Here is a 23,680-nt window from a genome sequence, read left to right as displayed (position 1 = left end):
ATCATCATTAGATATCCAGAAGGAAACACATTAAATCAAATATCCAACAATATCTATGCACTTCTAATCATAGTCATCAAGCACCTTGTTTAGACAATTGTGCACCCCTTCTAAATTTAAAAGTGGAAATATAGTTCATAAGTTCTAAGAAAATGTGGAAATAAAGTTTAAATAGTTACATTTATTTACTTTATTTTATTTAAAATTTGTTGACAGGGAAAGTCAGACTAGGATAGAGCCTATTTTCAGCAGAAACCTGTGGAGAAATGCTACATATGCATGTCTTTGGAATTTTATAATCTCATCATAATTAACTCGTCATCCATATATATATATATATATATATATATATATACACACACACATATATAGTTTGGATTAATTTGATAATCACTTTTGCATATTTATATGTTATTTGAATTCACTGCATTTCATTTCATATATATTTTAAATATATTTAATGAGGGCTTGTAAGTTATGTGTTCCAGTTAAAATCCACTTTTACTTCCAATCCAGATTCAACTTGTCAGTGATCTACCTCCACCATGACTGCCCAGTCCATCACGATCAAGACTCCTCAGATCATAATTATATGTAAAATAGGTATACATTTTAAATTAATTTATATAAGGTTCTATTAGGAATATTTGTTATTAAACTATAGATAGATATGAAAAATGTATTGTAGAAACCTTTGTTCCTTAATTGTGTATTCCTTTAAACAAGTACACTCACATATCACCTTTGACCTGTGATCTTATATGTATGCTTTTTGATGAGATCAACAATGCCAACAAGAGACACAAGCTTCAGGCAGGAAAGGTAAGCAAGTTAGATTTCATCTATCATGTTTTTGTGACTGGCATGCAATCTTCCAGGGAGTTTAAACATCTTAATTAACCTACCATAGCATATATGAAACACAAAGCCAGTTACATGAATCTAAGCCAACAAATATACAGACACAAATCACAACACATTCCTTCTACCAGGCCTCCCCACAAATTCCAAAGATGGACCAGCAGCCCCAGTCTACTCATATTACAATTATATCAATTAGTATAACTCTATAACAAATTGTGTCCAACAACCACAAAGAAATACATGATGAGATAGCATCTGTCTCGTCAGCAACTACCATCTAAACCACACACAATCTTTTCATCCCAGGTGCTCAGAACAACATAACTGCATTCCCAAATGTAAACAACACCAACCAACAAAAAAGAAAATTAGATAATAAAATGTAAAACATAGACCAAGCAACACATATTAGAAGCTAAAGTAAAAAGTTAAATGATTATGTATAAATAAACAACAAAAGTTTTAAATAAAACTCTTCACCATCACTATAGTATACCAAAAATGAAAAGAGAGAGAAACAGAAAAAAAGTTTATATATTTAGTTTAAAAGGCATTGTTTCAAAGGAAAAAAGGCATTATGTAATACTTATAAATTTAGTTTAGCAGAGTATTTCAAAGAGAGAAAAACATTATATAACATTTACAAATTTACCTTAGAATGCAATACTTCCAAAAGTATGAGTACATTAATATTAATTTGTTTAATTTGACACATACTTTATTATTTGTCTCTTAGTATTTTGTTTTTGTCTGATGTTAATCAACCATTTCTAGAGGCATGCCTCTTCAAAGATGTTATACTCCAGTCTATTTTTTCGGTACTGTCCAAGATTTTATTTTTTTGTATATATGACACTGCATCTTCCACCAAATCAAAGTTTTTTTTTTCTTTTTTCTTTTGTCTTTCCAATAAAAAAATCCTTATCCTGTCTGTAAGGAAATGTTGAACATAGAATTCTTTAAACTTTTTAAAAGGGGAACAGTATATTTCCTTTTAGACATAACAGAAAGGAATAACTGTCAAATCTAATGATGTCCCCTATTTTTATAAGATAATTTGCATATACAGATATTAATACCAAGTCTTTATCTTGACTAGAAAGAAACTTTACAATTAAAGATCTAGGAGAGTAAGAATTTTTCTTAGAAGAAGGATTAGACAGAGAGCTATGTGTTCTTTCAATCCAGAATGAAAGTACCTCCGGTAAGTTTAAAGTTTTAGGTAACCATGCAGTCCAAAAATGTATAATATTATCCCCTTCATGTTTCTGTGGGATGCCATAGATTGAAATATTATTTCTTTTTGACCTTTTTTCCACGTCATCCAATTTTTCAAGAAATTTGTTTTGTTTTTAAGCATGAATGCAATATGATTTTTGTTTTCCGTAATTCTACCATCGAAGTCAGTGATAGATTCTTACATGTAATCAATTTTGAGAAAGCACATACTTCCTTCAGAACAAGGATTATATAATCTTGGTATACACTGATTTTTATATATCATTTGATAACCATGAAGCATCTGTCTTGTTTTTCTGACCAACTATTCCATTACTTTTTGGGGGTCAATCAATCACCCTTAAACTGCAAGTTAGAACAGGAAGAACAAATTGGTTTACAGCTAAGACTTTATCCATAGATGTCAAAGCAGTATTTGGTATTAGTTTTAGTCTTCTGAAATATTCATTATTGAGTTTAATTCATACTTGTTCATGTTTTACTGGTGATTTTTTTATCAATTTCCAAATATTTATATACTCCTGCCTGCTCGTGTTCCTTTAGATCACATTTCTGTCCCAGATTGATATTTTCTTGGTGATGCAGTTTTCCTGCTTTAAATGTTGCTTTTGCACATTTATCAGGACCAAATGACATTCTTATATAATCTAAAGGAAGTTTAATCAGTTACATTTGTGCTTTCAACTTATCTGCTAAACTATACAGTTTTTAAGTCAAACACAAAAAGCAGATGAAAAGTCATTAAACAAGGTTATTTTATTTGAGCCAAATTGTAACTGTGGCCTAATCTGCTAAGTAAACAGCATAATGAGTTAAGGGAAACACCAAACAGTAGTACTGACAAAGAATCACCCTGGAATATCCTCTTCTGAATTTTTATGCCTGGAATAATAATTTGCCCTTTCTCATGGCTTTACTGCAAAGTGGTTTGTCACTTTTTCATGGTCTCTGTAATGTAATTGATCATATGTGGTATCTTATACATCTGTAAGCATTCCTTTATCCATGTAAAATGCTTTTTTTGTAATCTATCCATGACATACTTAGATTGTTTTCCCATTTTATAATTCTCTGTTATGGCTCTATTTAGCAATAAATAATCCTTTGTTCCACGTGATTTTCTTTTGCTACCCTCTTTTTTATTTATTTATTTTATTTATTTATTTTAAACTCTGCATCAATTCCACTATATAGTTTGTACATTGTTGGAAGACAAGTTATCAGTTCGTAGTTTTTAGGATGGCTTGCAGGTTCACTCTTAAGGAGAACATATATTTTCCAAAAAGAACTTTTAGACCTGAAAATAAACAACTTCTCAGCATAAATAAACCAAATAAATCCCCTGGAGAAATCTTATGTTCATACTCAATAGCAAAAAAATGAAACTCCTTACCTCTAACCACCAGAACAATTTCCAACCTCCATACCTGTAAATGTTCCCTAAAAGAATACCTTACAAAATGTTGGACTTGCTCCTGTCACAATCCTGGCTAAACTTACTCACTATACTTCACTCACCCCCTTCAACCTAGATCACATTTCACAACACTCTCTCCAGCCTCCTACTCCGTTCTATTTTGTCCCCCCCACTCTATTTTAGCTTATTTAATTAATCTCTGCAGACCTTTCATCTTCTTCTTTCTTTCTCCATCCTTTTTTCCTTCTGTAACCATAACATGAACACCCTCTCTCATACTAGGACATCACTCAGTTTCACCTCACTGCCTCTAATCATGTAATCTCTGATATCTATCTTATTAGAGCTCTAATCATGTAATCTCTGATATCTATCTGATTAGAGATCTCTCAGGTCTCATTTATCATATACTAAACTATCTAACAAATAATATATCATTTATCATATACTAAACTATCTAACAAATAATATAACTATCATTTATCATATAGTAAACTATCTAACAAATTATATAGCTATCATTTATCATATACTAAACTATCTAACAAATAATATAACTATCATTTATCATATACTAAACTATCTAACAAATAATATATCATTTATCATATACTAAACTATCTAACAAATAATATATCATTTATCATATACTAAACTATCTAACAAATAATATAACTATCATTTATCATACACTAAACTATCTAACAAATAATATATCATTTATCATATACTAAACTATCTAACAAATAATATAACTATCATTTATCATATAGTAAACTATCTAACAAATTATATAGCTATCATTTATCATATACTAAACTATCTAACAAATAATATAACTATCATTTATCATATACTAAACTATCTAACAAATAATATGACTATCATTTATCATATACTAAACTATCTAACAAATAATATAACTATTGATTTTTCCTTACATATTTGTTTCAGCTCGTGTTATTGTTTTCCATTGCACACTGCTATGAAACGTATGTTCTTTGTTTTTCTCATTGCAACATATTTCCACCTTTATGTTTTGTAATGTAACATAACACTTTGTGACTTAAAATATCTGTACTTGATTTTTGAAAGATTGTGATTGTAGAGCTTTTTTCCCCGAGCCCCCACTGAAAATGGGCACTTTCTGGCCCAGGCAGGCTTTCCTGGTAAACAAATGTCACAATGGAAATGCACTTGCTCTCTCATCCAACCTAATTGTACCACACTTTCTTCCTAACTTTCCAAACTTTGTTGCTTGTTACTGCCTCCTAAAGTTTTACATCCCTTGGGACATATTTGACCAATGACTAAAAAAGTACCTCATTGTAATTCCCTAACAAAAAAAAGAAAAGCTACTACTTACTGAATTAACCTGATGTAATTTTCCTAATGAAAATCTTTTTTCTTTATTTCTGTATTATGAAACATCTATTTGAATTGTGCAGTATTGGTTTATACTATACAAAATATGTATTTAACATTTAATTGAAATGTATATTATGGATTTGTGCTCTTTCTGTTCTATGCATTTGTATTTCTCTGGAGATTTTCTCCCCAGGACTCCATTGCAAATGGGCTCCTTGTAACCCAATGGACTATCCCAGAAAACAAACTGCAAATAAATAAATAGATAAGTATATTTTTTTCTGTTTAAGATACACATATAAGTAATTATTACTCAGGATTAAACCTTTCTGTAAAGATGTCAATACTTTTAGTCAGAGGTTAGGTATTGTATTTGGGCCTGAGGTTTTCCATTTAGGGGGTTTTCTACATTTTATTTCAGTTTCTCTAGCCATTAGTTCACCTCATTTCAGATCCTCTACATTAGAACGCCTTACTGTTAATTTTATTTTTTTCTATGCATTGAGCATCTCTATGTGCCACAGGGTTTTTTCATTAATATTTGTTTAAAACATCTCGATTTCTTTGTTTTTTCTTCTTTTTCCTTTGTTTCCCAGTTGTCTATATAGCTTTTTATGTCATATTTATCTCCTTATCTTCTAACTTTTCTGCCTGTGCTGATATTTTTAGTTTATTATTTGCAACAGTGTATGGTAGATCCAGTTCTATTTTGATATTGTGAGTTACTTTTACCACATTGATTTTTCTAGGTATTTTAATTATCTCTTCCCTCTTCTACATCCGTCTAACACTGGTGCTTCTTGTCTCTATTCAGTATTTTCATGGTGGCATTTTATTTCTTCTCTTTTCCTCCTCCCCCTTAGTGGTCTATGTTTTTGTGCGAAGAGTTTATCTGTTATCTGTTATACCCCAAGAATTTCTCTTAATGGTCCTAATTACTGTGTTCATTTTTTTTCTAAAATTGTTATATTTTGGGGCTTATTTACTTTCTGTAATCTATTCTATAGGGCAGCACAGTGGTGCAGCAGTTAGTGTTGTCACCTCACAGCAAGAGGTTCTCTGGTTCGATTCTTGGCTGTGGTGCCTTCTGTGCTCAGTCTGCATGTCCTCCCTGCATTCACGTGGGTTTCCCCTGGGTGCTCTGGTTTTCTCTCACATTCCAAAGATGTGAGTCTGGAGCATTTCCCCCCAGGCCTTCATTGAAAATGGGCTCTGTCCCAGTCAGACTTTGTCGGTTAAATAAATATTCCTTTCATTGATCTTAATATGGCTATCCATCTCTATTAAATCAAGCAGCTGTTCCCTTAGATCATTTTCTTCTGGACTGAGTGCACCTTCTTTGTCCCCATGTTCTGTAGTTATTCCACTGAAAGTTGAAGAACATCTTCCTGTGACACACCCTGTTCCATCTGCTACTCCTCCGTAAGACAGCTCATTATCTCGTTACCCCAGTTGCCATTGTTTCTTTTTCCTTCCGCTTCAACTGACCCTTTGTACTGGTCTCCTACAGAAGGCTCCAAAGCATCACAATATGGCTGGTCATCAGGTGCCTTCTGCCTCCTGGGGACTCCTTGTTCTATCATAGTGTGACATTACTTGTGTGGTTGTCTACATTAAATCCTTCACGTTACATCTAACTTCAGTTTCTATTTGTTTAACTTCTTTCTTACTAATCCTCTTTTCTACTTTCCTCCTATGTTTATTTACTGTGAAATTTTCCACATCTGGGACCCGTTGCATGTATTTCTCTTCAAATATGTTTGCTGCTACTTTTCTATATTAATTTGTTTTGCTTTCTCCTTTGCATAAACTTTGCACCATATTGGATCTACGTTTTCTTTCCCATGACCATATTTCTGTTTTACACCTTTCAAAACTCTCTAAATTTTCTTCTTTATATTGTTTCGCTTCTTCTGTTGCTTCTTTGTCCAGGTCTCCCAAAATTTGTTTGTTTATGTAATGCTTCTCATGAATCTCTTCTATTAATAAATACAAATTTTTATTTGAAGCGTTTGACAGTTTTTCTTACACAAGAATTTTCCTTTCCTCTAATTTACCTTTTAATTTTTTTGAATATCTTCTATCTGGAAATTCTGGGATTCTTCCATAATAGTAACAATACATCATTTCTACCTTATCCTCAGTAGTCCGCTCTGTCATCTTTATGGCTCCTTTTTGGTCCATCTGTTTTTGTGTTTTTTGTGGATTACTAATTCCTTCTGTAACACGTGAGCCATCCTCCCTCTAAACCTGGCCAAACCCTATTGTAGGAGGGTTTCCTTGACTTGGGGAATTCTACCTTGTCATTTTTTTCCATTCTTGGCACCAGTGTGTACACCAGGATTGTGCACTTTTTTATTTTTGGACCTGTGCAACCAGCTGTCTTTTTTTTTTAACCTTCCTCTTTCCATGATATGTGCTATACAAGATACAGTTATATATGAGTGTCATCTTGATTAGATTTTGTGAACGTGCGATCTATCATGTGATCTCGCTAAGGTAACTTTGGTAATAGGCTTTCACAAAGATGGCGCATTTCCTGGAGTGCTATTCTACGTTTCTTATCGATTTCATTATCTCTGCATTCGAATTCCCAAGATTACATGACCATGAAGCTTAGCCTAGTCTCTGTAACACTTGCCGAGAAAGGCAAAAATTTGAAAGAAATAAAACTTTGTGAAAAGCAGGAAAGATTTCCCTTGTGGGCGAGCAAGATCCCTGGTTTCTTGAACATTACTTGTTACTTTTATGAAGAAGGGTGGGTAGGTGTGTGGGTTTCTTCTGTACTCTTCCTGATCATCCACTGCTATAGTGAGTCTAATCATAACTACTCCTTCCTTATAAACTCTATTCTAATTCCCAACTCTCTATCCAGATCTCCCCAACTCATCTTCCTTACCTACAACCTGTTGAACCGCCCTCCCTCTTCCTTCCCCAGTTTGCATGTTATTTTCCCTGGACAAAGGTCCTGAACTTTTGACCCTTCATCCCACTAATTATCTAAGTAAAAACCTTTCTAAGCTGCAACAATGTAATGAGTGGTGCTACGTTATTTATTTGCAATTTGTTAACCAAGTAGGTCAACTAGTCAGTTGTCCCTTTTCAGCCACATCCGAAGTGTAAGAAGGTTTGATTATTGCACAATAGTACAATTTTTTTCATTATATTTAACATAATGATTAATAATAAATGCAATAGTCAAGCAAGACATAAATCCTTGACAGTTGTGTTAAGTTATGCATTCTTTACAATATGTATGGAAGTCTTAAGATTCATCTCATGTTTGAGCAGTTTATAATAAGGTAATGCTTTCATGAGGTAAGAACATTAACAGTCATCTCTAAAGCCAGAACAAACTGCTTTTACTTCTTTAATGTTGTTGTTTCAGTTTAGTTTGATTGAACATGTTTCCTGATTTCTTTTTCTGATGGAAGTTGATTCCATGTTGCAGGACTAGTTTTAAAGAAGTTATTTTTTTCACCAGTTGCTCTTCCAAAGCGTGCACTATTTAGAGATATGCTTTCATCCGAATTCCCCCAAGGAAGTAAGTGGGGTCTCTGAATGTTACGGTAGATCATAGTGGATGCACTGACCAATTAGTACTAGTTTGTAAAGCACTGCGATCAGTAACAGTTTGACCCTGCTTAAAAAATAATAACTATTGAAAAGCATTTTGTAGCTCACATTGATGGGTGTGGATGTATGTTAGTAAAATAAAGTGGCAGATATTACCTTCACCTAGTCGTAGCTTCTCAGTATGTGTGCTTTAAGTAAAAATGTATAAGGTTAGGGTATGTACAGTATAAGGTTAGGGTACATACAGTTTTGGAACTTAGTGCATTTCTGATGAGGGAGTGGCAAGCACCTGGTGTTAATGGATGAATTTTATTTTATTTTTATTTATCATTTGTTGACCGGGAAAGTCCGACTAGGTTTCACAGAGCCTGTTTTCAGCGGAGGCCCGGGGAGAAATGCTCCAGATGCATGTTTTTGGAATTATTTTATAGCAGAGTTTCATTTGGAGAAACATTTTGTTTATTGTTTGGTCAGTATTCAAAATAAATTTTAAGATGGCTTTAGGTAATGTTTCCAGGTATTTTTGCCTTATAACATTAGAGACCAGATTATCAGGAAAAACAACCACAGTCCCCAACAGGAACTACGAAACACAGCAATACAGGAATTCTCCTCAGTAAAATAAACCAAACAGGAGCACCGCTGTGGCTACAATTAAGAAGTTATGTACTCACCATAACGTTCCATCTGAGTAGGTAACTTCGTTTGTCAGCAACCTGTGGGTATCGGATCCGACCTCGGATCTGAGCCGGCAGCTTTCCAAGCTAAAAGATCCGAGCTCTCAGCTCCTCCCCTTTACCCATAATACCCTGCTACCTCCCTCCAGTCCTCAGATCGAGTTTGCCAAATATGCACCCAACAAAAAAACAACCATCTAAGACACTCGAAAGAGGAACACTAACCTGATGCATGACAAAGGAAAACCTTCCGTCATGGATAAAACCATGAAACAGGCTAGGGGGAAGGAGGGGGGGGTCGGTTGCTGACAAATGAAGTTACCTACTCAGATGGAACGTTATGGTGAGTACATAACTTCTTAATCTGAAGTAATTAACTTCATTTGATCAGCAACCTGTGGGACAGAGTCCCCAGCTACCAAAAACCTTATGCAGTCCTCAAGGAAGGATATTCCGGAGCATTGCGGAGCCAAATGCTGCCCTACCTCTGGATATCAGATCCAACTTATAATGAGAAATGAAGGTATGAGAAGAGGACCAAGTAGCTGCTGAGCAGATGTCATCTAGAGGAACTTTTGACCAGAATGCTGCAGAAGTAGCCATAGAACGGGTAGAGTGGGCATGAACCCCCAAGGGTTCAGGCCGGCCGGAAGCTAAATAAGCGTGAACGATGTCCATCTCGCTAAGGTAACTTTTGTAATAGGCTTTCACAAAGATGGCTTAGCGAAACACATGAAGAGTTGATCCGATTTCTGAGTAGCCTCTGTCCTGTGCAAGTAAAAACGCAATTGTCTGTGTACATCCAGTAAGTGCAACCTGTATTCCCCTTTGCTCTGAAAGTTGGGGAAGGAAACAGGCAAGTTAATGGTTTGGTTGATATTGGATTCGGAGGCCACCTTAGGCAAGAATGAAGGGTTAGTCCTGAGAGACACTCTGTCCTTATGGAAGACCAGATATGGGGGTTTCATACAAAGGGCTTGAAGTTCAGATACCCTTCTGGCTGAAGTAATTGCAATCAGGAAAGCCGTTTTCCAAGATAAGAATTTTAACTCGACCGAAGCTTCAGGTTCAAAGGGAGGGCCCGTCAGTGCCTGAAGAACCAAGGTTAAGTCCCATGGGGGAACCGCATTTTTGACCGGAGGTCTCAACAGAAAGGTGCCTTTCAAAAAGGTTTTGCATATCTTAGCGGATGCTAAGGGACCAAGGTTATCCCCTATGTGGAAATGGGAAATGGCTGCCATTTGGACTTTGTCCGTAGAAGCACTGGCTCCTTGGTAGAAAATATGGGACAGGAATTCAAGAACCGTTGGAATGGGAGCAGTAAAGGGGTCTAAATCCCTATGTTTGGCCCAGATAGAAAAACGCTTCCATTTACTTCTGTAGATCTTCTTGGTAGAAGGTTTATGCACCGCCGCCAGAATAGATTTTATGGGAGACAAGATACCGGGAGTCCTAGCTATCAGTGGAAATGGATCAACCAAGCCGTGAGCTTGAGGTTATCCAGGTTCAGAGGTTGTAATCCCACAGAATGAGAGATCAGATCCAGAATGGGATCTAAGAGCCAAGGAGGAGCTATGCTGTTAGACCACAGGTAAGGGAACCATATCTGGCGAGGCCAGAATGGGGCTATGAGGATTATTTTGCTCCCCAACTGATGAGCTTTCTGCAGAAATTTTGTCATTAGTGGAAGAGGAGGATAAGCATAAAGAAGACTGGGGGGCCATGAACCAGAGTGTCTCTGGGGCTCTGCCATGTTGGGGGAATCAGAGCGAAAAACTTGCTGCATTTTGCATTTGAAGGAGAAGCAAAAATATCGCAGCTAGGTTAACCCCATCTGAGGAAGATCTGATTCACTACTGATGGGTTTAGAGACCACTCATAAGGTGTGAGGATCGAGCGACTCATGTTGTCCGCTAGAATGTTAGACCGACCCGGAATGTGCATTGCTATCAGAAAGCGGTTGGTGGAAATTGCCCATTCCCAAACTCTCATAGCCTCTCGACAAAGAAGGTAAGATCTGGTTCTTCCCTGTTTGTTGATGTACCAGACTACTGCCGTGTTGTCTGTCTGAATTGCAATGGTCCCCAGAGGAAGAAGGTCTTGAAGGGCTTGCAATGCTAGAAGCACCGCCCTCATCTCCAGGATATTGATATGCAGAACGGTCTTTAACGGGGTCCAGGTGCCTTGGATGGTTCTGCCCATGGAATGCCCCCCCACCTGAGGTGAGAAGCGTCCGTGGTCAGCGTGGCTTGGGGTTGAGGCATCACAAATGGTCTCCCTTCCCGCAGCTCTCGGGAATGGAGCCACCAAAGAAGGGAGTTCCTGCAAACCCTGCTTAGGGGAATCGGAGAATCCAATGGGTGAAGGTTCATAGGTTCATAGGTTCATAGGTTGGTGCTAGGCTATCAGCCCTAGGACCTATACAAGCCTAGCCATAACAATTCCCTGGCTATTTCTTCCCACACTATTTACTTCCCTGGACCCCTGTCTAGCAGGGCAACTGACGTGATCCCTGGGGTGAATTTACTTTCTCCCATCCAATCATCAAGGTTCCTTTTGAAGAGGACCAAAGAGGCACTCTGCTTGACATGTATGGGCAATCTATTCCAGAGTCTGGGGAGTCTCTGGGTCAGGAACCTATCCCTCCAGCATGTTTTGTTTATTGTGATGACAAGGTTTAGATTCCTGGAGTGTGTGGCTCTGAGGGATTGGGATTTCTTTAAGTGTAGCATGTCCAACAGCTCTGGGTTTGACATGGCCTTGTATGTTAAGCAAAGATTGCCTCTGAGTAGACGATATGCGACAGAGTATAGCTGGAGTTTTTTAAGGCGGTCAGCGTAGGGCATCTGTTTTAGGCCTGTGATTCTTTTAGTGAGGTATTTCTGTGGCCTTTCCAGTTGTTGCAGATGTCTTGAGAGGTACATACCAAACGGGGCATTGTATTCTATAATGGGTCTAATGAGGGATGAGTACAGTGGGACAATGACCTCCTTTTTTCTGGATGAAAATCCCTTAGTGATGAGGTGTGCCACATAGAAGGATTTCCTAACTGTTGTGGCGATGTCGTTATCGAAGTTGAGACCACTGTCCACCTGTGTCTCTAAGTCTCTTATCAAACTTTCGGTGTTTAGTGTACTGCCACCTATATAGTAATTCACGGATACATGTTTTTTCCCAAAAGGGATAACTATATATTTCTTGGCATTGAGCTTGAGCTCATGGCTCTGGCACCAAGCATCTGTTTCTGTAAGGCCCTTTTGTAGAGTATCCACATCATTTGGGGATTCAATAATGGCTCCCAGTTTGCAGTCATCTGCAAACTTTGTTATCCAGAGTCTCTTAGTGTTGGCCTGTACTTCAGAGAAGTAGATGCCAAACAAGAGCGGTCCCAGGACTGAACCCTGAGGTACTCCACTTGTCACTTGTCTGGAGCTGGATTTGGAGTTGGCTACTTTTACAGTGTAGGTTCTATTAGTAAGCCAGTTAGCAACCCATTGGGTGACCTAGGGATTAATGCCCAGCTTAGTAAGTTTATCTATGATTCCAGAGTGGGGGATGGTGTCAAAGGCCTTGGCAAGGTATAGATAGGCTGTGTGGACCACCTTACCCTTGTCCATGGCTCTGGAGACTGTTTGAAGAAGTCAATCAAGTTCAGGAGACAAGATTTGCCCTTCATGAACCAAAACTGGGTGGGGTCCAGTGTTTGAAGGTTGCCAATGTCTTTGTTTATAAGTTCCATGATAATACGCTCCATGGCCTTGCAAATAAGGCTTGTCAGATGGGATGGTAGTTTCCGGGATCCAAGGTGGATACCCCCTTGTGGAGTGGGATAACTGTAGCTGTGTGCCATTCAGTGGGCACGAAACCTGAGGTGAGGCTATGATTAAATATGACACTTAGGTGAGGTGCCAGTTCATATTGTAGTTCATGTAGTACCCAGCCCGGGATGTCATCTGGTCCCATGGATGCTGTATTCTTAGCTTTGGAGAGTGTGTTTTTTACCTGTGTGGCCATTATTACCGGAATTTGGCAGTCTTCCGGTATTGAGATGGGCCATTTAGGGGGTGAGAGGGGGGTGAAGTTGGCACTGAATCGATCTGCCAGGATATTGGCAATATCCTTGGGATTAGTACATTTAATGCCATTCTGTTTTAGCTCAGAGCAGATCTGAGCATTGCCATTTAGATTCTTGACATAGTTATAGAATGCCTTGTTGTTGTCTTTGGAATCTTTGGCAATTTTATTTTCGTAACTAGCTTTGGAGGATTTTATGAGGGATCTCAGTTTCTTACTGAGGCTGGTAAGGAAGTTTTTTGCATCCTGGGATTTTCCTCTTTTCTGCAACAGTTTCTTCCTTTTGTTGTAAAGTTTGTTTATGGCAGGGGACCACCAGATTGACTTCTTTTTTTTTGGATGAGAGCATCTTGGTTCTATTTGGGATGGCACGATTTATGCATGAGTAGATGTGCTTGTACAGTGCCTTAGTGCAGGATTCAGCAGTTGAACTTTCAGCTCCCATCTGCATGGGTGTCATGAAGTTTGTCACTTCTGACTTGAGTAGCATGAAGTTGGCTTTGGAGAAGTTTTTTATGGAGGTTTCCTTACTGGGGGGTGGGGGTGGGATGTGGATGTTAAGGGTGATTAGCTTATGGTCAGACGTGACTAACGAGGGGGTGACCATAGGTGTGGAGCATCAATTTCCCATGTTGGTAATGACCAGGTCTAGGATATTGGAGCCCCTGGTGAGACTATGGATTAGTTGATCCAGGGTGTTGGAATTTATGAATTCCAAGAATCATTGGGCAAAGGTGTTGGTACATGAGTAGCTTTCCCAGTTAATGGCAGGGTAGTTAAAATCACCCAGTATTAGAGTGTTTGGTTCTATCTTAATATTTTCCAGTATGTTTAGAAAGGTGTAGTGAGAATCTTGGGGTATGGTGGGGGATCTGTAGTAAGCTACAATTTGGATTGCAGTCTTACCTAGTGTTAGTTGAACCTGGAGAATTTCAGACGCATTGTGTTGGGCAACTAGCCTGGTGGTGTGAATATCCTTGGTGAATATTGACACTCCTCCACCTTTAGTGTTTCGGTCCTGCTTTGGTGGCCAAAAAGTGTGGTAAGAGTTGTAGCCTGGTATTGCAGGGGTGCTCTCTGGAGCCTTGAGCCAGGTCTCAGTTACTGCACAGATATCGATGTTCTCCATTTTTAGGAGTGCCTCGAGAGAGTGCATTTTGAGGTTTAGACTTCTAGCATTGAGTAGCATTACCTTCAGATGTTGCATGCTTGTACCTGTTACGGTGGTAGGAGGAGAGACCATTGAACCTGAAGAGTCCATTGAAGGACTGTCATATGTAATCGTGCAGGAGGTGAAAGGTTGATGGCTGCTGCCATGGAACCTAAGGTTCTCAGGACCAATTCTGCAGGTGGGGCTGGGGACTGCAGAAGCGCTATTACATGGAGTGACAAGTTGCACAACCTGTCCACTGTCAGAAAGGCTTTGGACTGGAGCGTATTTATCCTGGCCCCTATGAAATCCAGAACTTGCACAGGATGAAGAGACAATTTCTGAAAATTTATGGTAATGCCTAGATGCTGGGCCAAGGATAAGGAATAATCCCTGGCAGAGCAGAGCAAATGCCTGGTGGGGGCGGTGAGGAGCCAGTTGTCTAGGTACGGAAAGACCTGAATTCCCTGAAGTCTCAGGTGGGCTGCTACAACTGCCTTGACCTTGGTGAACACTCTGGTGGCTGTGGTGAGGCCAAACGGGAGAACCCTGAACAGAAAATGACTGGCTCCTAGCCGAAAGTGGAGAAACCTTCTGGACCATCTGTCCATGAGAATGTGGTAGTACGCATCCTTGAGGTCTATGGAGCACATCCAGTCATTCTCCTGTAGAAGAGGGAGAATAGATTGCAGAGTGACCATCCAGAATTTCTCTTTGGCAATGAACAGGTTTATAGTTGACAAGTCGAGAATTGGCCTTAAGTCCCCCGTCTTTTTTGGCACCAAAAAGAACCTGGAGTAATTGCCTAACCCGGATTGCTCTGGGGGAACGTGCTGGATGGCCCTTTTTTCTAGCAATTTCTTTATTTCTGAAGCCGCAGCCTCCCTCTGACTGGGTGGGACATTGGGAAGGTGCTTTGCTAGTGGGGGAAGATTCAGAAAGGGGATAGTGTAACCTCTGGATAATATTCAGAGCACCCAACGATCTGTCGTAATCGACTCCCATCTTCGTAGGTGCTCCGAAAACCGCCCCCGACTGCCTCCAGAGAAGGACAGCCAGGCAAGCCCTCAGGGCTGCTTTGTGGGTTGGTCCGAGAAGGGTTCTCTGGACCTAAAATTCTTCAGTCCCCCTCTGCCTCTGGGCCAGCATCCACCTTGTCCTCCTCTGCCTCTGAAGGACGAAGGGTCCGGAGTGGGACGGGACTGCTCTTCCGGAACCACATCTTCTTTTGTCCTCTCTGGTTCCTTGAGAAGGACCTTTGAGGATTCGAGAAGCGGATCCCAATGGCAGACATCATCTTCCCATCTTTCTCGCTCTAGAGCAGCGTGTCTCGGATGGTTTTGCCAAATAGTGTAGAACTGTTAAAGGGAGCGTTCGCGAAGGACGCCTTGAAGGGTTCCGCAAAGCCACAAAGGCGAAGCCAGGCATGGCACTGCAAGGCAAACCCTGCCCCTCTGGCTCTAGCCATTCCCTCCATGGCATGGGAGAGAAGCTGCATGGAAGTGTTAGAAATTGACTTTAGAGTGGCCTTCCGAGCCGAGAAAGTCCGTTTGTCCTCGGCTGCCATGGACTCTGGGGGAGCTCCAGCATATTCTTTTATCAGATCCCCCTGGAGTCTAATGACATGTGCCAGATAATTCAACGCCCTTATAGAAAAGGTGGCTGAAGCAAACTTCTGTTTTCCAATACGGTCCGTCGTCCGAGACTCCTTATAAGGAGGATGGACCGAGGAACTTTCTTGCACTAGTTCCTTCTTAGTGGCAGCTGCCACCACTATGGCATCTACTGGGGAGCCTTTATTCCATGCCTGTTTGTCAGGGGGAGGACTAAGTATCTTGTCTGGTCTTCCAGGGATTGGCTCCACGGTGTCTGGATCCTTCCAAGCCCTGGTAGTAATCAAATCTACCAGGGGATCAGCTGGGGGGACACCCAAGAGGTAGACGGTCTGGCGTTGAACGCCTCCAGAAACACAGACTCATCCAAGGAAGGCTTTTAGGCTGACCACCCCCCCTCTAATATGCAGCATTTCCATAATATCCCCAAAGGAGACATCTTCAGGGGGTGAGCTTGGGGAACTTTCCCCTTCATCTAAGTCTGTGTCCTCCATGAGGGACTTGGGGGAGTCCAAGTGCCTCCTCTTGCACTTTCGTTTGTGAGGGACCTCCTCAGTGGGACTGTTCGAGGAGGCCTCACCAACAGGGTCCTGTTCCCCTACGGGAACCAACTGGAGCATCGGCGCAGGCTGTCCCTGGGGCCGGACGATGGACGACATGCCCAAATGCGAGGGAGTGAGGGGTGGATCCGCAGCCTGGACCGGGGACCTGGAACTCCTCAACAGCACCCTCTCCACCATGTCAAAAGCCAAGGGCGAGCCACTCTTCCCTGGCTCCAAGAGTAGCCCCCTCAGCTCTGATGTGAGGACTGGAGTCGGAGCCGAAGCGATCGGACCTGAAAGGGTAGTGTGCTCTGACCGAAATGGTGCTGAAGACACACTGACCCCTGCAGATCCGAAGCTCAGCTCTCAGCCCCGAGAGGTCGGATCTGACATGCTCGAGGGTATGGTTGGCATCGAAGTAGCCACCACTGTCAGCGTCGACTCCCTGGATCCGAGATGGCTCGGATCCAAAGACTCCAAAACCCGATAGTGAATCAGAGAAGGAGCAATTGGGGCAAAGGAAGGGCCGAGATCTCCCCCCGGATGGGGGGGGAGGCACGAGCACCCCCATCTGCATTTGGACCTGCAGGAATCGCCGCATCATCCGGTCCATATCAGCATCAGACATACTTCGAATAGACCTTGAAGAGGTCGTCGAGGTGGGCCAGGAAGGCCGCCTAGATGACCTCGAGGGAGACCGGGACTCCTCCTCTGGCTCCAGACAAAAGCGGGGAGAATGGAGCCGAGAGGGGGAAGAACCGGAGACCCTCCTGGGAGAGCTAACTAATTTAGCAGGCGGAGCAGAGGGGTGAGATTCTGCCCGCCGCTTGTGGCTCTTATGCCGGTCCTTCTCCCTATGCCTTTTCTCTTTGCTAGAAGAGTCCCCCTCTCCCTGGGACACAGAGGGAGGTTGAGTCCCTGCCAGGGGAGGGGGAGCTGAAGGTTGGACAGCCGTAGCTGCAGCTGGTGCCGCTGAGGGAGAGGAGGAAAAAGAATCTGCGGGCAAGAGTCCCGCCAGGATTAACTTATTCCTCCTATCCCTCACAGCCCAGGGGTTAAAGGCTGCGCACACTTGGCAGCCCGAAGACAAGTGGGCCACCCCCAGGCAGAGAACGCACTGAGTGTGGCCATCCACTGGGGACAGCTTATGACCACACTCAGTGCATTTAGAAAAAATGGCCTTAGGCCCCTCAACCATCGCACGTTGAATCACGCCCACACACACAAGAAAGGGGAGGGAAAAAACTAAAATTTTACACAAATTACCACAAAAAAAACTCTGAAAAATACAGATACAGAGTTACAGGTCTCCGGTCCGGGCTACGGATCCACTCCTCACTCCCTCACATTTGGGCCTGTTGTCCATCGTCCGGCCCCAGGGACAGCCTACTAGACTCACGCACACCAATAAAACTTTAAGAAAAGAGTTTTAAATAGTTTTAGATACTCTCACCAACGCCAAGAGCTCGTCACTTAAGCTGTCAGAAGCTGCGGCAAACGAGATCTGGGGACTGGAGGGAGGTAGCAGGGTATTATGGGTAAAGGGGAGGAGCTGAGAGCTCGGATCTTTTAGCTTGGAAAGCTGCTGGCTCGGATCCGATGTCAGATCTGATACCCACAGGTTGCTGATCAAATGAAGTTAACTACTTCAGATTCTTTATTTCACATCACATTCTGGTACCTCGGCTCCATCAGCCTTCAAAGGAATAACCTCATTTCATTCAGTAGCCTTTTTATATCCCCTTAATTGCAGTGCTAATTAGTTAAATACATTCAATTCATTTTAATAATGACTTCTACAACCCAAACCTTAAAGGTGCCTCATAGGTATATGAAAGACATTGCTCACATATTATGAATTTATTTTACATTTTCCATAACGTAATTGCATGTTTCCTAATTCAACACATTAATATCATAATTTAAATATTATTAAATTCTATTATATTATTATATTACATGTCCTATGCTGACAGTGCTTTCCAACATTAAAATTTCATTTAGGTTTTATCCCATTATACAAATAACTATGCTACTACATTTTTTCTACACACTTTCTTTTCATCTATAAGATGCCTAATACCAAACTACTACTTTTTTTACTGTCTTATGTCCCAATTTACTTCCAAATTCAACCCTCTAGGATGTAAAGTGCCCAAATTAATAATAATTTGTGTTTCTAACCTTACCAATCTGCTTTTAAATTTTTCACCTCCCATGCCCCCCAAAAATGTCGTGCCAGTACACTAAAGAAAAAACTATCAATATCTCCCCCATGAATTGTGCAAAAATGCTCAGCAACCAGACTTCCCATCCTTCTATTTCTTATATCACTGAAATGTTCCAATATTCTCAATTTCGTCTTTCTTTTTGTTTGCCCCACATACCATTTCTTGGGTGTGCATCCACATCCAATGATGTAGACCACACCACATGAATCACATCTAAATTCATTCTTAATCCAAAACCTTTTACCATTTATTTTCCAACCATCTATACTTTTTTCCTCACTGTTTGATTTTAATAATTCTTTTAAATTCCTAAAGCAGCTGATGGAGCTAAGGTACCAGAATGTGATGTGAAATAAAGAATTGTAGCCACAGTGGTGCTCCTGTTTGGTTTATTTTGTGGACCAAATTATCAAAATTATATTTCCTCTTTGTATGATGTGCAATTGTTCTTTAGACTATCTACCCTTGAAGGCCATTTTAAGCCTAACCAATTTCTCTTTTTATGCTTGAATTTACCTACCCCATTTGGTTAGGGATTGGTCTTACTCACCCCATGATCAGTAATTACATATTACCCCTAATGAGGATAACTGTGATCATGCCATAAATAATTCGAGATGATCCATGTATAGGATAAAGCATTTAGAAGCTGCATCTGTCCATTAGTAAGACAGGGGGCAGTCCTGTGGTAAATTTTCTGTTTCCAACCCATAGATCCAATTTGCACTGAAATTTGGACAGGGATGAACTTTGTTTTATGTGGTATCTTCTGTGAGATATACCTGCCCCTTCAAACTGTTCTATTGATGTTGCAGAAAAGGTTCTGATGCCGTTTGACTTGCTGATGTGTAGTAAATCCATCAGTATTGGGTTGGAGAATGCCTTGTATGCCAAAACACAGGTCACATCTTAGCAGGATACCAAGTATAGTGACAGAGCTTTGAGCCAGTCCATGTAAATAATTTGTTAGTGCCTTGTATCCTTTTAGTAAGGTATCTCTGTGGGAATTCTAGTTGTTGCATGTGTCTGGACAGATATGTCCCATATTCAATGACTAGCCCAATGAAGGCTAGGTAAAGGGGAGAATGACATCTCTATAGCTAGGCACAGTCCCTTTATTTATCAGCTCTGTAATACAGAAGGACTTTCTTACAGCAATGGATACAGGTTGGTCAAAAGGTAGGTCACTGTCCACATAATTTCCCAAATCCTGACCAACTGGCTCAACACTTAGGGACATATTGTTAATATGGTAGTGCCCTGGGACAGATGGCTTCCCAAAGAATATAGTAATGTACTGTTCTGGCATTTAGTTTCAGTCCTTGATTTTTACACCAGTTATCTGTTTGGGACAAACCTTTCTGCAGGATGACCAAGTCATTTTAGGACTCAGTGACTGCTCCTAGCTTGAAGTTATCTGCAAACTTAATCAGCCAGAGCCCATTGGAATTTGCTTTTACTTCAGAAAAGTAGACGCCAAACAAGAGAGGCCCCAGCACCGAACCCTGGGAGAATCCACTTGTGACTAATCTCTTTGTGGAGTTAACTTCCCCTATTTTGATTTCCTGCATCCTACCTATGAGCCAGTTGGCAATCCAACAGGTGACATAGGTGTTTATTACCAGTTTATTTAACTTTTCTACTGCACCTGAATGGAAAATTGTGTCAAAAGCTTTGGCCATATCGAGGTATGCAGCGTGTACCATTTTGCCCTGATCTAGGCTGAGTAAACATGACCTGTCCTTGATGAATCCAAACTGAAGTAGGTCCAGTGTCTGGAGGATCTCTGTGTCTGTATTAATTAGTTCTATGATAAGTCTTTCCATGGCTTTGCATATGAAGGTAGTCAGACTTATGGGTCTGTGGAAGGTCCTCCCTTATGCAGGGGAATGACTGTAGCTGCTACATATTCACTTGGTACAAAACCTGTATGGAGGCTGAGACTGAACAGTGTTGTTAGGGGTGTGGCTGAGACTGAACAGTGTTGTTAGGGGTGTGGCTGAGACTGAACAGTGTTGTTAAGGGTGTGGCTGAGACTGAACAGTGTTGTTAGGGGTGTGGCTGAGACTGAACAGTGTTGTTAGGGGTGTGGCTGAGACTGAACAGTGTTGTTAGGGCTGTGGCTGAGACTGAACAGTGTTGTTAGGGGTGTGGCTGAGACTGAACAGTGTTGTTAGGGATGCGGATAAATCATGCTTCCTGCTATTTAGAATGCATCCAGGGATATTGTCAGGACCAACCAATGCAGTATTTTTACCTTGTGATAACAGTTTTTGGACTTGGTCTTGGATGATAGCTTGAGGTAAACCAGTTTCAGGTATATCTTCAGGGACAGACAGGGGAGAGAGGGACATTTATTGGCTAGTAGGTTCACTATATTTTCAGCCCCAGTGCAGGTGACATAATTTGCAATCAACTCGTTGTATTGGTGCAATCTGCTTTTGAGATTATGAACATAACTAAAAAATACCTCATGATTTTCTTTGGCTTGAGTAGCTATTTTAGCCTTGTCTTTGGTGGATTATATAAAGTTCCTGAGTTGTTTTTTTTTTTTAGTGACAAGGGCTCTTATATTCTGGAAATTACTTTTCTTACTTTTGGTCAAAATTCTTTTCTTTCTATTATAAAGCTTGTTTACATTATGGTTCCTGTATGGTTATATACTTTATTAAATGTCTGTTCAATAATGTGCCTTATATAGTTCCATCATTTTGTCACTTTCTGTTTCCTAAACATGTTTCTTTTTTTTTTTTTTAAAGTAATACATACCATCCCAGGGGTTCCAAAACAAGTTGCACTCAGGATAAGGCTATGCACCACGTCACAGCTGTTCTATAACTGCTTGGGAATTCAGTGCAGGGTCTTGCCTCAGGTGCAACTATTTCAGAATCCTGGGGTATCTATATTAACAGTGCATTTATTTATCTGGCAAATATGATAGCAAGGAATCAGAGCAGATATCCTTTTGTTTTAAAAACATGCTCTGAGTGTTTCTTACAGACTTTTTCTTAAGTCACTAGGATGGAAAAACAATGACATACATTGACATATCTATATAGCAAATAAGATACTACGTACTACTGAATTGTATATCCTTGTTGCATAAATCTGCCGAACAGCATTGTGTTTTGCCAAACAGTTTAACATCACCAAAGTTGGCAGTCCCTTCTTTGTTGCATATATCTGACCTAGAACAAAGTTTCAGTAGGGCATCCTGGTTTAAGGAACCTAAAGAGAGAGCGAGAAAAAAAGAAAAAAAAAGAATTTCAGATTTTTATGTCAACACATTATTTCTTTTGCTGTGAATATATATTTTTTTCTTTGTATTTGTTAACTAGGATACATGACTGATCTCCACGGACCTTGTTCAGACTCAGGTCAGTAGCACTGTCTGGTTATTGATGGAATGAAACTCTGATCTAGCACAATAATAGCCTTTATTTTCTGCACTGTCAGAAAGCTGTCAACACACCACCATATGTAAAAGTGAAAGTAAAATTATCCACAAGAGTGACAAAGAACAGTCAGTAAGTTGTTCAGACAATGGTAGACAACAGAAGGGGTCAGAGAATCATGGTTCTGTGTCCGTAGACAATGATTTAAGAGAGGGGATGTTACTTGCACAAGTAAGTTTGGTAACCGACATTCTATGTGCTGCATTCGAAATGGAGGTTAGAATAGTAGGAGTTTCTTCCCAGACAAGGGTGTAGCCAGGCATAATCTTTGTACTTTACTGAGTACATGTTTTTCTGAGCATCATATCAACACTGCTATTTTCAGATCATATGATGTCTACAATTGACCAAATGAATGTGTTTAACAACAGATGCAATACTGCCAGTCTAACAACAATATTTTTAATAGTTTTAGGGGGGAACAGCTGACAATGTTACTTACAATTATTAATAGCTGGACTGCATTTCTGAGAGATGAGTCCAATTTTAAGAGATAGGTGCCAGGAGCGGGTAGTACTAAGAGCTTGTGAGTACAAAAATGGAATTTGCTTGCTACACCCCGTTCCCAGACAATGATAAGTTCTGAAACAGAATTGATATCCTGTTTGCGCTCTGTAAACCAGGTAATTTTCAAAGTGTGTGTGTGTGTGTGTGTGTATAAATCAAATTGTTGAACTGGTCCACTGGAACATTTCCAGCTATCTTTTCACATACATAATAATTGGGAGGGTGGCCTAATGGTTAAGGTGTTTGCCTTACAAACACAAGGTACAGGGATTGAGTCTCACAAGGGATAATTGGCTAGGCTTAAAATGGCTTGCAAGGGCAGTTACAAATTGCAAAAAGTAGACAGTCAGGCTGGGACAATTTGGAAGGGGAGAAGGTGAGTTAGAATTTGACCCACATAAAACACTCGCCCACCAAGGAATAATGACACCATCAAAAAAAGTAGCACTGCAGTTCCCAGACCTCCACCCAAAAGCAGTGCTAGACCACTGAAGGGAAAGGAGGGACCATGCCAGTATTTGAATCACAAAGGGAAAGGTAGGAGTTAGTGTCATATGTGGAGATTGACAGTGGAAGGAGGGACAGAGGGGCTAAGTGCATCAGAAGAAGAAACTGTAGGGGTCAAATCTATATTTACACCACAGAATGGAATACAGAAGCCTGAAATGGTCTCATGGAGGTTCATAGGTTAATAGGCAGTTAGTAGTCTTGCTGTCCAGGAGACCATTAACGAGCCAGGCACAAATTCTCAATGGCCCCAAAGCACTGTTTTATTAAGTGACAGACTCACGGCTACACAGTGGGCAAATGAAGGCCGAGGGAATCAAACCACCGACCACAAGAAGTAGCTTGTTAACAAGTCATAGTCGTCTTTATCCGCAGCACCAACTGCTAGATCATGCAAACAGGAATGCACATGGAAAAACAGAATAACTGAAGCAGCTCTTCAGCTGTGGTACTTGAACGG

At 40.5% G+C, this 23,680-nt stretch overlaps 1 protein-coding gene across 1 annotated transcript in view; it reads right to left on the bottom strand.

Annotated features, from left to right (window-relative positions):
- The window catches only part of LOC122803637 (phospholipase A2 inhibitor and Ly6/PLAUR domain-containing protein-like), a 210,806-nt gene that overhangs the window by 50,968 nt on the left and 136,158 nt on the right, over nt 1-23,680 (bottom strand). Inside the window, exon 3 of the mRNA XM_044073383.1 lies at nt 21,830-21,979. Within this exon, the coding sequence (XP_043929318.1) occupies nt 21,830-21,979 (150 nt within the window). The remainder of the gene's footprint in view (nt 1-21,829; nt 21,980-23,680) is intronic.

The sequence above is a fragment of the Protopterus annectens genome, chromosome 5.part1 (genome assembly GCF_019279795.1).
Source record: "Protopterus annectens isolate FY-2018-M chromosome 5.part1, PAN1.0, whole genome shotgun sequence".
Taxonomy (NCBI): Eukaryota; Metazoa; Chordata; order Ceratodontiformes; family Protopteridae; genus Protopterus; species Protopterus annectens.
The sequence above is the reverse complement of the archived record's forward strand: the minus strand, read 5'-3'. Positions and strand labels throughout refer to the sequence as shown.